The sequence below is a fragment of the Pseudorasbora parva genome, chromosome 2, assembly GCF_024679245.1.
Source record: "Pseudorasbora parva isolate DD20220531a chromosome 2, ASM2467924v1, whole genome shotgun sequence".
Classification (NCBI taxonomy): domain Eukaryota; kingdom Metazoa; phylum Chordata; class Actinopteri; order Cypriniformes; family Gobionidae; genus Pseudorasbora; species Pseudorasbora parva.
In genome coordinates this window covers 43,910,668-43,924,743 of record NC_090173.1, presented here as the reverse complement: position 1 = coordinate 43,924,743, position 14,076 = coordinate 43,910,668, and the positions used below count along the sequence as shown (strand labels likewise).

The following is a 14,076-nucleotide window of genomic DNA, read 5'->3' as shown; positions in this document are numbered from 1 at the left end:
CTGCAGATCACGCAACACGTTCCGTCCCTGCTGGCCAACTGAAACACACCAACTGGCTGAGTGGGCCCAAATTTCTCACCAAGTCGGAGCCCAGCAGTTTTGAGAACACTTATGACCTTGTTGACCCAAGCACAGACTCAGACATTCGTCCTCAGGTGTCTGCCTTGAGCACTACCGCTTTAAACAAGCAACTGGATTCGCAACGATTTGCTAAGTTCTCTACATGGAAGTCATTAACTCGTGCAGTAGCTCGCCTCGTTCACATAGCCTGTAATTTCAAGACAGCTCACAGAGAGAACAGAGCATGCAAGGGCTGGCATTACTGCAAAGCTGTAGTCACAGTTGAGGAATCAGAGAAAGCGTCAGCTGTAATCATCCAAGTAGTTCAGCAGGAAGTCTACAGCCAAGAGATAAAGTGCATTCAAAAACAGGAAAGGATGCCAAAAACAAGCCCTCTCAGAAATCTGGACCCTTACATTGACACACATGGCCTTCTCAGAGTTGGAGGCCGTCTTCATCATTCGGGCCTTGATCAGAGTGAAAAGACTCCCTTGATTATTCCTGGTCAGCATCACATCGCTACTTTGCTCATCAGACACCACCACCAGCAAATCCATCATCAAGGCCGTCACTTTACGGAGGGGGCGGTCCGGTCAGCTGGCCTTTGGATAGTCGGAGGGAAGAAAAGAGTAAGCAGCATCATCCACCAATGCATAACATGCAGAAGGCTCAGAGCTCCACTCAGCCTCCAGAAAATGGCTAACTTGCCAGCTGATCGTCTTTCAACAGATCCTCCGTTCTCCAGTGTGGGTCTTGATGTGTTTGGCCCATGGAACGTCTCCTCACGCAAGACCAGAGGTGGCTTCGCTCAAAGTAAAAGGTGGGCTGTGATCTTTACATGCATGAGCATAAGAGCTGTGCACATTGAAGTCATAGAATCTCTCGACACCTCGAGCTTCATAAACGCGTTACGGCGTTTCCTTTCAGTGCGTGGGCCGGTCAAATGCATTCGTTCCGACCGCGGCACAAACTTCATTGGCGCCTGTAAGGAACTAAAGATAGCCTCAAACATTGACAATACTGCTGTAAAGACTTACCTCTCAGACAAGGGCTGCATCTGGTCTTTCAATCCCCCACACGCATCCCATTGGGGTGGTTCATGGGAGAGAATGATAGGGCTGGCAAGGAGGATTCTGGACGCAATGTTCCTTCAGCTGAAAGACAAGCTCACCCACGAAGTGCTGGTGACTTTCATGGCAGAAGTCGCAGCGATTATCAACGCCAGGCCACTTGTTCCAGTGACTATGGACCCTGATGACTCGTTCATACTTACGCCAGCTGCTCTTCTCACACAAAAGACGAACATTGTGCCGGCTCCTGCTGGTGAGTTTGGAGTTGCAGACCTCTACAAGTCCCAGTGGCGACAGGTTCAGCACCTGTCCAACACCTTCTGGGACCGCTGGAGGAAACAATTCCTTCCGACACTGCAGGCCCGCAAGAAATGGCTGTCCACTCAGCCAAACATTCAGTCTGGAAGCGTTGTTCTCCTTAAGAACAGCCAAGCACCTAGGAATGAATGGCCTCTTGGACTGATTACACAGGTCTTCCCTAGCAAAGATGGGAAAGTGCGCCAGGTTGAGGTGAAGATCATCAAACCAGGCGGGACTAGCCTCTTTCTCAGGCCAGTCAATGAAATAGTTGTCCTTCTACCTCCAGAGGCACAGTAATGGACTGTTTAGCAAATGGACTGTTTAAAAAATATTAAAGGAAAAACAGTCTGTTCATGACTGTGGGGTGACGTGTGTCCACGTCAGGCGGGGAGTGTTTTGTTATGAGTCATGTTCACTTTAAGAGCGCATGGGTCTATTGTCCTATTTCGCGACCCGTAGTTTGTGAAGGAAAACACTCGCGCACTTCATGCGCATTTTTCAGCGGTTGGTTCTAGTCTGTTAAATTCCATTGCAGTTAATTCGTATCTGTCGTCCACTTTGTCTGGCTTAGCATCGTCGGTATGTATACCTTGTTTTGTGAGATTGTCTGGAGATATTATTCATTATTTTTGACAGTAATTTTGAAGTTTATAAAGTATAATCTGGGGACAGTCAGAATGTACTTAGGCTTGCTATGCTAGCTTGTGTGTCGTTTGTTAATGACCAGAAAGTGTTTTCTCATGTTTCTTCTCATATAATACTGCTAAAAATAGGACTATCAATATGCAACAGTAATAGTGCATCAGCCTTTATTCATTTGGAGTTGATTTTGTATATTGGCGTGACGCTAATTTGTCTTTGCTCTTTTGTATGTTGCAGTTTCACTTTTCTCTGTAACTCCAATAAACCTGTGGATCTAATAATTAATCTTCAGAGTCTTGGTGTGAGGAAAAGTTTAGCTGGCCGTCAGGATATTAAAGTAGACATATCGAGGACGGCACAATAGTTGTGTTTTGAGTCCCTCAAAATCATACAGTCAGTGCTGAAAAACAGAAGCATTTGCAGGACCTGATTTTTCTGAAGAACACTGGGCAGTTTAACTGCTCAGGACAAACAAGGGACTCAAGAACAACCATCACATAAAAAAAGAAGAAGAAAAAGAAATGGGTGGATCATCCAAGGAAATACACACAGTATTAAGAATCAAGGGTTCATAAACTTTTCCACGGGGGTTGTTTTTATAAATTCTGCTATTTTTTGTCTTTTGGACTTTTATGTAAAACGTTTTTTTTTTGTTTTTTTTTATATCTTATTCAGGACAGTAGTAAATACCGGTTAAAAATAACATGCATTTTGTATGAGCCCTCTTATTTTATTAAAATTATTCACAAACTCTCAAGCAGCACTGTATATTTTGTTTTTTAAACACTCACTGATGACCCTACATAATATCTGGATAACAACCTAAAATCACCAAACATAAAAACATACTACACAATAGACATAATGAACTCTGGTGACACTGGTGATCCCCTAACATGCCACTATAGAGTTTATCCCATGCAGAAAAATGCTGACAACAGAATCATTTCGGTCATATTAGCAGAAAGCACATCAACAGCATGCAGAGTTCTAAAGCAACTTAAGTCTAAAAGGATTTATTAATAAACCCCGGCTTTGCATATAGTACCTTGAGTCACCATCCTGGTCCTCCACAGAGTCACCTGATGTATTCAACACATACGGACTGCGCTGTTTCGCTTTAATGAAATAAAAAATACAGACCTTAAAATGTACAATGCTTTGTGTAGTAATGTGATTAACAGTGTAAATGTGTCAAAAACACTGGCTTTGTAATGTATCAATCACAGGTGGGTCAATGTCAGGCTAAAACGCTTGGGTGATATACAGAATAGGAGGCAGGAAGACTTACATGCTGCTGATGAAGTGTTTTCAGACACCTTCTGAAACGGGTATCGAAAAAGCAGTTTATTTCCTCTGCTGCCAGAGCTAACTAGTATGACGCTTATGGGACTTGTTTTTTCTCCATTTGGCAGTAGACTGGATTCAGACTGATTCCACATAAGCTTCGCATCTGAATTTAAATCTGCAGACCACTGCCTGTACATCCTGACACGAAGCAGTCTGAAGTATATATAATCTCAAGCGAACTAAGGTTGCAGCTGGAGCTGAAAACGTGCAATATAAAATTTACAATACAGGGTTGGGCAGCTGAAGTGTTGCACTGCATGATAATTTACCCGACTGATTGTAAGATATCCAATGCATTTGATGAACTGCATATCTGATAACCTGAAAAGAAAACTGACAATAACGAATATGAGAGATGTTGGCAGTATAACTGTTAGCCTGCTAGCTAACCAGAAGCACAACACTAACGCAAACCATTTAACGTTACTGGTTTCATTCGATAGGAAGTAACGTTAAACCAAAATGTTTTGTCCAGCAGTCACCAGCTGTCATCACGGAACATCTGAAACTAACCTGACAATTAAATTTAAAACGGAGAGCTGCATAAATAAGCGTCATTCGTTACTAAAATACACAACATTACCGCTGGTCAGTGTTTGGTGTTACACTAGTACGTGCTCCGAAGCAAGCAATACAAATGACTGGATGCAATGGTTCCGGTTCCGCATCCATGACAAAACACATTACGTTTAATAAATTAGTTTTTACCGGTCTTCAACTTAAAAAAAGCTGAATCATGATCAAATCCATCATAAAATATGAATACTTCATAAAACTAGTTTAGGCCATTTCCATACCTAAATACAAAATTACATAATTACACATAGATTAAGTTGTTTAAATGATTCATATCAATTCAGCTACTGTACACAAACATTTTGCCCTAACAAAGTTGACTGCGTCCCAATCCAATGATCCCTACACAGTGTTTTAGATGCTCCCTACGCCCTGGATAGTTCACCCTAAAATGAAAATGAAGTAATAATTTGCTCACACTTGTGTTCTTCTAAATACATATGCTTACATATTATCTGAGTGTTTGTGACACAGAAATAACTTTTAAGCGATGTGCTGGATGAGGAAGTTCTTGTTAACTGGTCTGCAGTCAAAGTTGCCCATCCAAATAAAAGTCATAGTTCCAAGTTGTCTCTGCATGGTTAAGCCCAGCACCAGGTCTTCATTGCCCAGCTCCAGTCTCGCCCAGCCTCATCTCCCTCCTCCACTGTCAAAGTCATCCATTTCATTTTCCTTGTCTCAGCTGTCTCCCTTCAGCCCATTGGATCCTCCAATGGTTCCCATATGCAGCACAGATCTGCCAGGGGCTTCTCAGTCATCAGCTCAGCCTTGGCCTGTGGGACCTTCAGCTCCACCTCAAGCCTCCAGAGCCCTCGCTCCGACCTGTCCGTGCCACCTTAGCTCTATGCTCCCTCGGTTTCCCCATTAATTGTCATCCCTCAGGCTCTGTTCTCCTCCAGAGTCTCCTCCCTCCATCCAGTTTGATCTGTACAGTGCAGCACAAGGGCATTTTCCAGGGAGTTATGTTACATAGAGACAGATGATTATTATTTGTTCACCCTGTATTAGGCTATTTACACATTAATGCATTTAGCAGATGCTTTTATCCAAAGCGACTTACAACTCAGGAGTACGGGAGGTTATACTTTAGCTACAAGTAACCTCTGACTGAAGTCGTGCTATGTTGTTTATATGTCTAGATGTCTAGCTTTTTACTTTTTCTGACTGTAGCCTACTTAGGCTTCAAAATTCATTAAAAAAAAAGTTGTGTTCATGAAGAATATCATGGTGATATAAAAATTGTGGTGGTCATAGAGCTCACTTTTTGTAATAATCCAAAAGCCAGTGGAAACATCCGGGTGTGCAAAGGAGCTATAGGAAGATGCTAACTTTTGGGTTGGCCGAAAATACAATACACTCCAGAATTATTGACACCATGGTAAATATGAGCAAGGTGGCTGTGAAAATAAATCTGGATGGTTTATCAATTTGATCTTTAATTTAAAAAACGTTTAACCTTTTATTGAAGTAAAACAATAAAAAGTGTGGGTCTGTGTCCACCCCAGAAATTAAAACACGTTTGTCCAAATTTGTTTAAACTTTCTTTATATGTCAATACATAATTAAAATATAAGTACTCTGAAAAAGACAGAATAAAACTCGAATGACTCGAGACTTTTTAATCTGCAATAAACACCGCTCATTATTTTCGTTCGGGGAAGAAACAAGTGATTGGCTTGGGCGACTGTTACTCTCTCTCTCTCGCTACCATGGCGACCACCGCAGGATCTGCCCACATGCGCACACCTCTAGGAAGAGCAAAAACATTCAAAATTCATAGTGCCGGGTTTTGCAGTCAGCGAAAGCAAACAATGCAAAAAAAAAAAAAAAAAAAGGAAGACAAAAGAAAAGCCAATGCACAAAAAGTATTTGGATAAACAAAGAAATCAAACACGACTAAATAACTGGTTCTCAGGCGAGGTACTGAGAACTGAGGTACCTCAAGGGGCTGAAAAACGACTCCTTGCTGGCTGTAGGCTATTTTGTGCTGGAAAGGTAATATTTCATTTTGAATACATTTTTTTGGTTTATGTTTTCATGAAGCATGTATCACTAGCACATGTAGCTGCCTAATATAGCTAGAATAACATTACTTAGCATAAAGTATGTTATACACATAAATACTAATGTTTAGCTCAAATTGACCGCTGTCATGTTGAATTTCACAAAATTTAACTTTAGATAACAAAATGCATGTGTAAAAGCCTACACAGCATCCAGGAACTTTTTTAAAGAACTAAGCTACTAGTACTAATCAACAATGCTTTCAAAACTCTTGGCTACATGCAAAACACTGTATGTTATGAATCTTACATTAAATTAATCTTCATCACAGTATAACTGATGTTATTGGAAAAACATGTATCCATGCTATCCGTTTTTAGCTTTGCCTTATAAATATAACTAGCTCTTACCGAATCAAACAAAAATATATTTTAAACTTTATCGGTATTCTAGCTTGATAGTGAGTTACTAATGCTTGCTGCCTTCACGTGCTATCGGAAGTTTCCTACTTCCCACTTCAGAAGTCGTCATTACGAGCTTGTTGTGTTCAGATGCTTTGTTGTCAGAAGGAATGGAGGACACCAGGTTCATACTTTTGTGCGTCTTGGAAAAATGGTATTTTAACACTATAACCATTTCAGTCATTTCCCAGTCCCAGAAAATCATAGAATCTCTGGCAAACACTATAGCAGCACAACCCAAAAGCATATTGTTTATAATCACATTCACAATAAAGGCATAATGTGGACAAGATGATGCTTCTTAAAGATTAAAATGGCAATAGTTTTCAACCATAGCCTACATGATCCTATTGTATATATTTTACCACACTATCTAGAGCTTGCTCACTATTCTGGAATGATGGTCAACTATGCAATTTTCGATGTGTTTAAAATACACATCGAAAATCTAAAAAAGACAACAATACACAACAATATTGTGTATTGTTTAAAATACACAAAATGCTTCAAATGATTATTAATTTATGTAAATAATGGACTACTTTAACAACGCTTATATTCATACTGATAATTTTTTTTATTACATTCACATTTTTTATTACATGTGAACCTGACATGATGTCACTACATGCACTCTGCTCTTTCTTCTCAGCTCGTTTCAGGTAAATAATTGTAAAGAATGCCTCTTCTGCGCATTCATATGTTTCTGGGGAGTGGCTTTGGAAAGAGCCCAGAAAGGAGAAGGTGGAGTGAATGGAAATAATGAGCTGTCTTTAAAACAGTCCTGAGAGGTCTACAGACACTCCATTTTTATACTTTCTTTTTCAGTGTACTCAAATATACTGCTAGAGCTTTAATGGGCCTGGGTTCTGGGCCTTTTTTATGCTGGAGGTCCTGGACATCTTGTTCAGATACATGGTATCATGGATTCTAGCAAACAGCAACAGACAACAGTTAGCTGGAAAACATCACTATTTTCACCAAAGCCGAATCAAATTCTGTTGCATTATCTTTCTGTTTTGTTGCAATATCTTTCTGTTAACATTGTGAAGCTGCTTTGAAACAATTGACATTGTAAAAATCGCTATATAAATAAAGGCGATGAGAGAAAAAAATCAACCTGACCGCTTCTGTTAGAAATCATATAATGGGCCATGGTTGGATCTCCCATCAGAACATTCCAAAACAAACATCAAAATCAATACAAAAATGCGTCACTGAGCACAAAATGAAGCTTCTGCCGTTGTCATCCCAGCCCCAATGAGTGCGAACTGAAGAGAAGAAGCACCAACATGAATCTGAAGGATCTGGAGATATTCTGTATGAAGGAATGATCTCTGAGCTCCTGTCAGGTGTTCTCCAAACTCATCAGGCATTATAGAAGACGACTCAGAGCTGTTGTCTTGGGAAAAGGACAAGCAATAATTGGGTGCCAGAGAAAAACATTTATTTCATAATGAGATTTTTTTTTGAGACCTTCAGCACAATCATGCCAACATGTGATTAGGCTTGGTGTCCCTTTTTTTCTTTAAGTTCTTTCATGCAGAACGACAGGAAAACTCTTATAGAGATATACTATACCTGAATCAGTGTATATTATAATGGCAGTGTGAAAAACATGCATTCTATAGTTGCCCAACATCTCATGTCATAACCTGAGTTATAAGGCTACAATAACTCTGAACCACCCTAATGTGCCAATAATATATACAGTATTGCACATTTATATGGTGCTGCTTGAATCGCAGAGCTGGAGCAAGTTGCATTCCATAAAATTAAGAGCATGATTTTGACACTCCCGGTTTCACAGACCAGGCTTAAACCTAGTACCAGACTATTTCCAGTTTTAAAAACTGAAAATCCGTAACCACTACAAGGTGAAAAGCTTCACTGATAATGATTGAATATGATGAAAAAGGTTTTATTCGTTTTGTAATGTTGATGCTCATTATTAATCAATGGCAAATGCACATAGGCCTATCATTTTGCTGTAGTATATGCTAAAGTAATTCACCAGACGAATAAAAAGGCTCACAATACAACCCTTTGTTTGATTGCTTTATTTATAATGCAATCAATCGTTAATGCATTTGAAGCATCGTTGAACTTAGGCAGGGATCTCGAGCGGGACTTCAGAAGTAACGGCTGCTGAGAGCGGACACAACTACAGACAGCAGCTTCTGCCAGGTGGCCTGGACTGCAGGGGTGAAAGCGGGTCCAAACGCGGTCGCGATGACAATGGTGAGGCAATCAGCTAACAGCTGCGTGAGTCAAGAAAACGTGCATTTATTAGGCAACAACAGTCTCTGATATCATTTTCAATAAGCTCATATTTTGGAAATAATGCATTTACCCTAAAGTTGTCTGGATCGACGTTGAGTTTCTCGCAGTGCAGCTGGCTGAGTTGGGAGTAAGAGCTTTTGATGTTATCCATGTTCTTCACGGCTTTTTCCAACGCATTTAGCACAGTTTTACCATGCGCCGCCACCTTGGGATTGCCTAGGATTGCAGCTGCATTGGATAGGTCTCCAAAGGTACCGAAATACCTCTGAGTCCAGGGATATACAACCAGCACCCTGTCAAATGAAAAAAATGTAGCTCTATAAAACCCAGTTTTCTAATAAGCTATATAAAAAATAATCGAAATGCGTTTCTAAATTAACTAGCCTACTTATAGACACGCTTTCACATTAGGCCTACCTTGCCAGAGATTGGGGTCCGATTTCACCGACGTTGATTTTCCCCCAGACACTCGCAATAGTTTTGCGCTCGGAATCTGACCACTCCACCATTGTGATTATCTCTTTCCTTTTTCAACAAGTGGGACTGCTGAACGTAGATATGCGAGCGCAGCTTGTATTTATACTCGCACTCTCCGCCCCACACAGGCGCAGAGGCTGATTGGTGTCGTACATAGTCGTATTTGGATCCGATCCTAGTTACATTTTGATTAGAGACTGCGAAGTTAGATTGGTTAGGAACCCATTTCTTACATCAAAAAAAAAAATAAATATGGATGAATCATCAAAATCACAAATGTCGACCCTTGTTGTGTGCAAAATATAGTTTTTGTTGTTGTTGTTTTTAATTCACCACACTGTAATTTTTCCTACTGTGTTGCGCTTTCCACATGAGTCCATAAGGCTTTATTTTGTGATTTGTCCAAACTCTGGAATATTAAAATGTAGCTAGGCACGCACATGTGGATATAATAAACAAAAAAACATTTTAACAAAGTGGATAATCATGCTAAGTGCCTATTTAGTAAAATGAATCCGTATATGGAAAGATCTGACATGCAAATTCTTATTATAAAATGAACTTTACATCAACATCTAATTCAAGTTTTTAAACGGAGTGTCAACACATTGCTTTATCTAGACACTCAGATCCGTTCCTCCCATTTCAAAATGTTCTTCATTTGTTTAATCTTGACCATGGATGTCCTGTTCTTTTTTTATTTTGCCCCACCCTTTTAGGTGTCATGTTGTCCCCAAAAGACCCGAAGCATCTCTCATAGACTGATCAATTACACGACCAATAAGTTATAACATATGTGATTACATTGCATGCTTTAATTAAAGTATTAAAACAAGTAATTAAAAAATCATTAAGTTATACAATATTAATTTTAAGTCAGTTTAATGTAATTTAAGTTGAAATTTTTTAACCATGATTGCACTTAAAATTTTAAGGCAAATTTTTTTTTTTAAATAAAATGATAAAACTGTTGTTAATTTAATAATAGAAAATAAATGTAGTTCTATTATTTCAAAGAAAAACAGCCAATAAATGCAATGTATTGTTTTGTTTAATTTTTCCTGTAGTCCTAATAGAGTTGTCGCAATCGCCTACGTTCGAGGACTGATTAGCTGGCTGTTTAGTGAGATGATACTAAAAAGATTCACATACATTTTCTGTGCTTTTCTCTCTCTCATTTAAAATAAATAACTAAATAGCCTAAAACCATTCACTATTTTTGAAAAAATAAGAAATTATTAAATTATTTGACAAAATTCGTCTGTAATTGTTGGCTGAAGTCTGGGAGGTGGAGCTGATGCGCTGCTGGGTGTGGCAGAACTGCGCATTATAAAAAGACCCCTTATCCAGCTATAACTTTGCTCTTGTATACCGAAGTGGAAAGGATCGAGAATGAGTTTGACAGCGAAGGATAAAGCCGTGGTCAAGGCCTTCTGGGGCAAAATCTCCAGTAAGTCCGACGCCATAGGCCAAGAATCTCTGGGAAGGTAATATATCTTAATTCAAAATAACTTTTGACGACAGCCTACAAATCAATGTCGAAGAGTTTTGCGCAACACAATGCAAACGGATTTCTCTTCTTCCCACAGAATGCTCATTGTCTACCCTCAGACTAAAATATATTTCCCGGATTGGTCTGATTTTTCTACCGAATCTCCCCAAGTGAAGAAACACGGCAAAACTGTGATGACAGCCATCACCGATGCTGTGGGCAAAATGGATGATCTTGTGGATGGAATGAGCGCCTTGAGTGATATCCATGCCACTAAATTGCGCGTAGACCCTGGAAACTTCAAGGTGAGATCATATCTATAAGCTTATTTTTGCAGTAATTCATTCCATTTATTTGAAGGTGTTGAATCTGACACACCCATCATGTTGTAGGCGTAGCTAGATCTCAGTTCAATCAAAAGGAGACATCAAGGATGTGAACTAATATGCGTATTGTGCGTATTCATGATGTATTCATTGTTTTGTGTTATTCCCTTCAGATTCTCTCCCATAACATCCTCGTCACTCTTGCAGTTCATTTCCCCGTTGACTTCACTGCAGAAGTGCACGTGGCCGTGGACAAGTTTCTTGCTGGTGTGTCTGCAGCCATCGCTGATAAATACAGATAAGAGCATCATTCAGGGGCTTCTAGTTTATCTGCAAACAGAGCTAAATAATGAAATAAAACGCATTCAATAAAATATATACAATAATCAAAACGTCTCTTTTATGTTTTTATACGGACGATATGAACCAAAGGGGCAAACGGGATGCGTCGCATGATTGATTGTACTTTTACCTTTTTAAACCCTTTACTGGGCTGACCTAATCTCAGTGTACATTGCAGTTTAAAGCAGGATCTTTTCATTTTATGAATGTTTTAACGGCTGCTCGAAAGTAATCCAAGTAATCCTATATCTCTTTTATAGACTAGCAGATTGAAAATATCCGTAGCCATTTATGTTATTGATGACAAGAACCAAAATAAATGTGATTTCTGTAGCTAAAGCTCGTTTTCTGATTTCTTAATTATGTTATTTAATTGTAGAAAAAAATGGGTCCAGGGGTGAGGCACGAAGCACCCTCAAAAGCAAGCAAAAGCACCCTCAGTTGATAGAATAATAGATTTCCGAAACAGATTCGGTATTTGCATATTTGTGTTCGCTCTGGATAGCGTCACACACATATTGTGTTTTTGCAGCGTTTGAGTAATGTAACCAATTACGAACGCAATGTCAGAGGGGTCTAACAAAGCAACAGCATTTTAGTGAGTGATCTTGGTACGCTTTCGAGGCTAAATGCAATACATAAAAATCCCTATTTATTACTTCCATTTTACGTCTTTTGTACATTACACTTTGTCCCAAAAATAAATATAGTGCATAGATACATTGCATTGAAAACACATGGAATGTTTACACGCATTACATTTTAAAGTAAAATGGTATATATAAGTATTCTGTTATATCTTACATAACAGTTTAGAATAAACTTTATACAAAGTTTGCATTTAAATAATCACATTGTTTTTGCCTTTTTGTGTCTTACACACACACACACACACTCATAGTGTTTCAATGGGGACTTTCCATAGGCGTAATGGTTTTTATACTGTACAAACTGTATTTTACAAACCCCCTGCACTGCCCCTGCCCCTAAACCTAATATATATTAGGTTATATACTATAATATATATACACTTGTTTGGTGAAAATTGTAATAATAAATGTTTGAACAGCATGTGTGTTTATCTGTAAAAAATTTAACTTGAACTGCATAATAGTATACATAATATTTGGCATAGTATTATGGCAAGGCATTCTAAAGATGAGAGTGCTTTGCATTATGCTCAACAGTGTGTATTTGGTTAGTCAAAAATCTGGTAATATGAATGAAGTGTGTGCCATTAAATGCAAAAGTTTGATTTCGATGATGCTATATGTAGTTTTGGTTTCAGTACTTCATTTTGCATATAATGTATGAAGTATTTTGCAGTTTGGGTGTGTGGTTTTGTGAATTGTGTTAAGTATTTTTATAAAACCAGCCTATAGTTTGCAAAATTGTGTGTTACACTCTAAAAGAATTCTGAGTAAAAAACAACCCAGCGTTGGGTCAAATATGGACTAACTCAGCAGTTGGGTTGTTTTAACCCAGCGACTGGGTTGTCTTAAGCAAATATTTAACCCAACCGCAGGATTAAAACAACCCTATCACCGGGTTAAAACAACCCAATTGCTGGGTTAGTCCATATTTGACCCAACATGGGTTAAAACAACCCAGCATTTTTTAGAGTGTAGCAATGGGAAAAAACTGTAGTAAAAGCGATGACTTGTAAATAATCTTACATTTCTCACATTGCTATGGTGGACTCTGCTTATAGACATCTGCACTTTACTAAAGCAAAGCACCCGACCCTCAGTGATTTTAGAAGCACCCTTTGATTCTGTAACCAGGTCTGGGTCTAGACCTAGCCTAAAAATAAAAAGTGCAGAGACTGAGTGAAATTCTTCTCAAACTGGCCAAAATCATACTTGAGAGAAACTTAAAATTATATTTAAAAATATATAAATTAAAACAATCAGCATAATATAGAAGACCCTTGTTTAATCATTTTGAACCATCTCTTTTGAACCAAAGTAAAGTTTTACAATTTAATGCTAGTCTATAGTGCAATGATTCAGTCAACAGCAGAGTGGAACGATTGGGTTGATGTCTATGGAGACTAATGCAGCAAATTAGAACAGTGAACACATGTGACTAACACAAACAAACAGAAGGTCCAAGAAAACTAAAACAAACAAAACATAATGGTGTTCTAATTTAATAATATAATATGCTAAACATGATTTACACTTAATTTAACATATTTCATGTTTTTTTTTTTTTTGAGATTTATTAATAAAAACAAAACAATCAAGCTATCGAAATATACATTTCTAAATAAACTCTCTGTAAATAGACTTAAATCTGATTTTATTGTCATTCACAATGTTGTGGACATGTTACCAATGACCAATGTATTTCAATGTTAAAATGTATATTGACTTCTACAAAAGCATACAAACTTCAGAGCTCATACTGTCTTGAAATGTTTATAATAACTGATTGCTAGTTAAGCATTCATAATTCATAATTTACAAAGCATTAATAGACTTTAATAAGTCTTAATGCGTATTTACAGCTATAAATGCTTTACTCTTGATTTATCAAATATTTATAATGTTTTTAATATAATTTCTAAATTAATTATTACATTATTTACAAACCAGTTATTTAGGAATTGTCAGTGGTTATATAGTATAAGTAAATGATTAATAAACTATTTCAATGTACATTTATGTATCTTATTATTTAGACAGTTA

General features: G+C 38.1%; 3 protein-coding genes across 7 annotated transcripts in view; 1 reads left to right on the top strand and 2 right to left on the bottom strand.

Moving 5' to 3' along the window:
• Positions 1 to 4,045, bottom strand: part of nprl3 (NPR3-like, GATOR1 complex subunit) — a 31,523-nt gene extending 27,478 nt beyond the window's left edge. For all 5 annotated transcript variants that reach the window (XR_010898642.1, XR_010898641.1, XM_067421159.1 and 2 more), the window contains exons 1-2: positions 3,364 to 4,045; positions 3,121 to 3,190 (exon numbers count right to left, since the gene is read on the bottom strand). Coding sequence is in view for 3 of the 5 variants with exons in the window: in XM_067421159.1 (XP_067277260.1) it covers positions 3,121 to 3,190; positions 3,364 to 3,559 (266 nt within the window). In the remaining 2 variants the exon portion in view is untranslated. The remainder of the gene's footprint in view (positions 1 to 3,120; positions 3,191 to 3,363) is intronic.
• Positions 4,046 to 8,508: 4,463 nt separating this feature from the next.
• Positions 8,509 to 9,321, bottom strand: hbba2 (hemoglobin, beta adult 2). The gene is made up of 3 exons (XM_067421057.1): positions 9,164 to 9,321; positions 8,817 to 9,039; positions 8,509 to 8,724 (listed from the first exon to the last, which is right to left on the bottom strand). The coding sequence occupies exons 1-3, from the start codon at positions 9,253 to 9,255 to the stop codon at positions 8,596 to 8,598; spliced, it is 444 nt and encodes a 147-aa protein (XP_067277158.1). The 5' UTR covers positions 9,256 to 9,321; the 3' UTR covers positions 8,509 to 8,595.
• A 1,239-nt stretch (positions 9,322 to 10,560) lies between these two features.
• Positions 10,561 to 11,433, top strand: hbaa2 (hemoglobin, alpha adult 2). The gene is made up of 3 exons (XM_067421046.1): positions 10,561 to 10,710; positions 10,813 to 11,020; positions 11,215 to 11,433. The coding sequence occupies exons 1-3, from the start codon at positions 10,616 to 10,618 to the stop codon at positions 11,341 to 11,343; spliced, it is 432 nt and encodes a 143-aa protein (XP_067277147.1). The 5' UTR covers positions 10,561 to 10,615; the 3' UTR covers positions 11,344 to 11,433.
• The last annotated feature ends 2,643 nt before the right edge of the window (positions 11,434 to 14,076 follow it).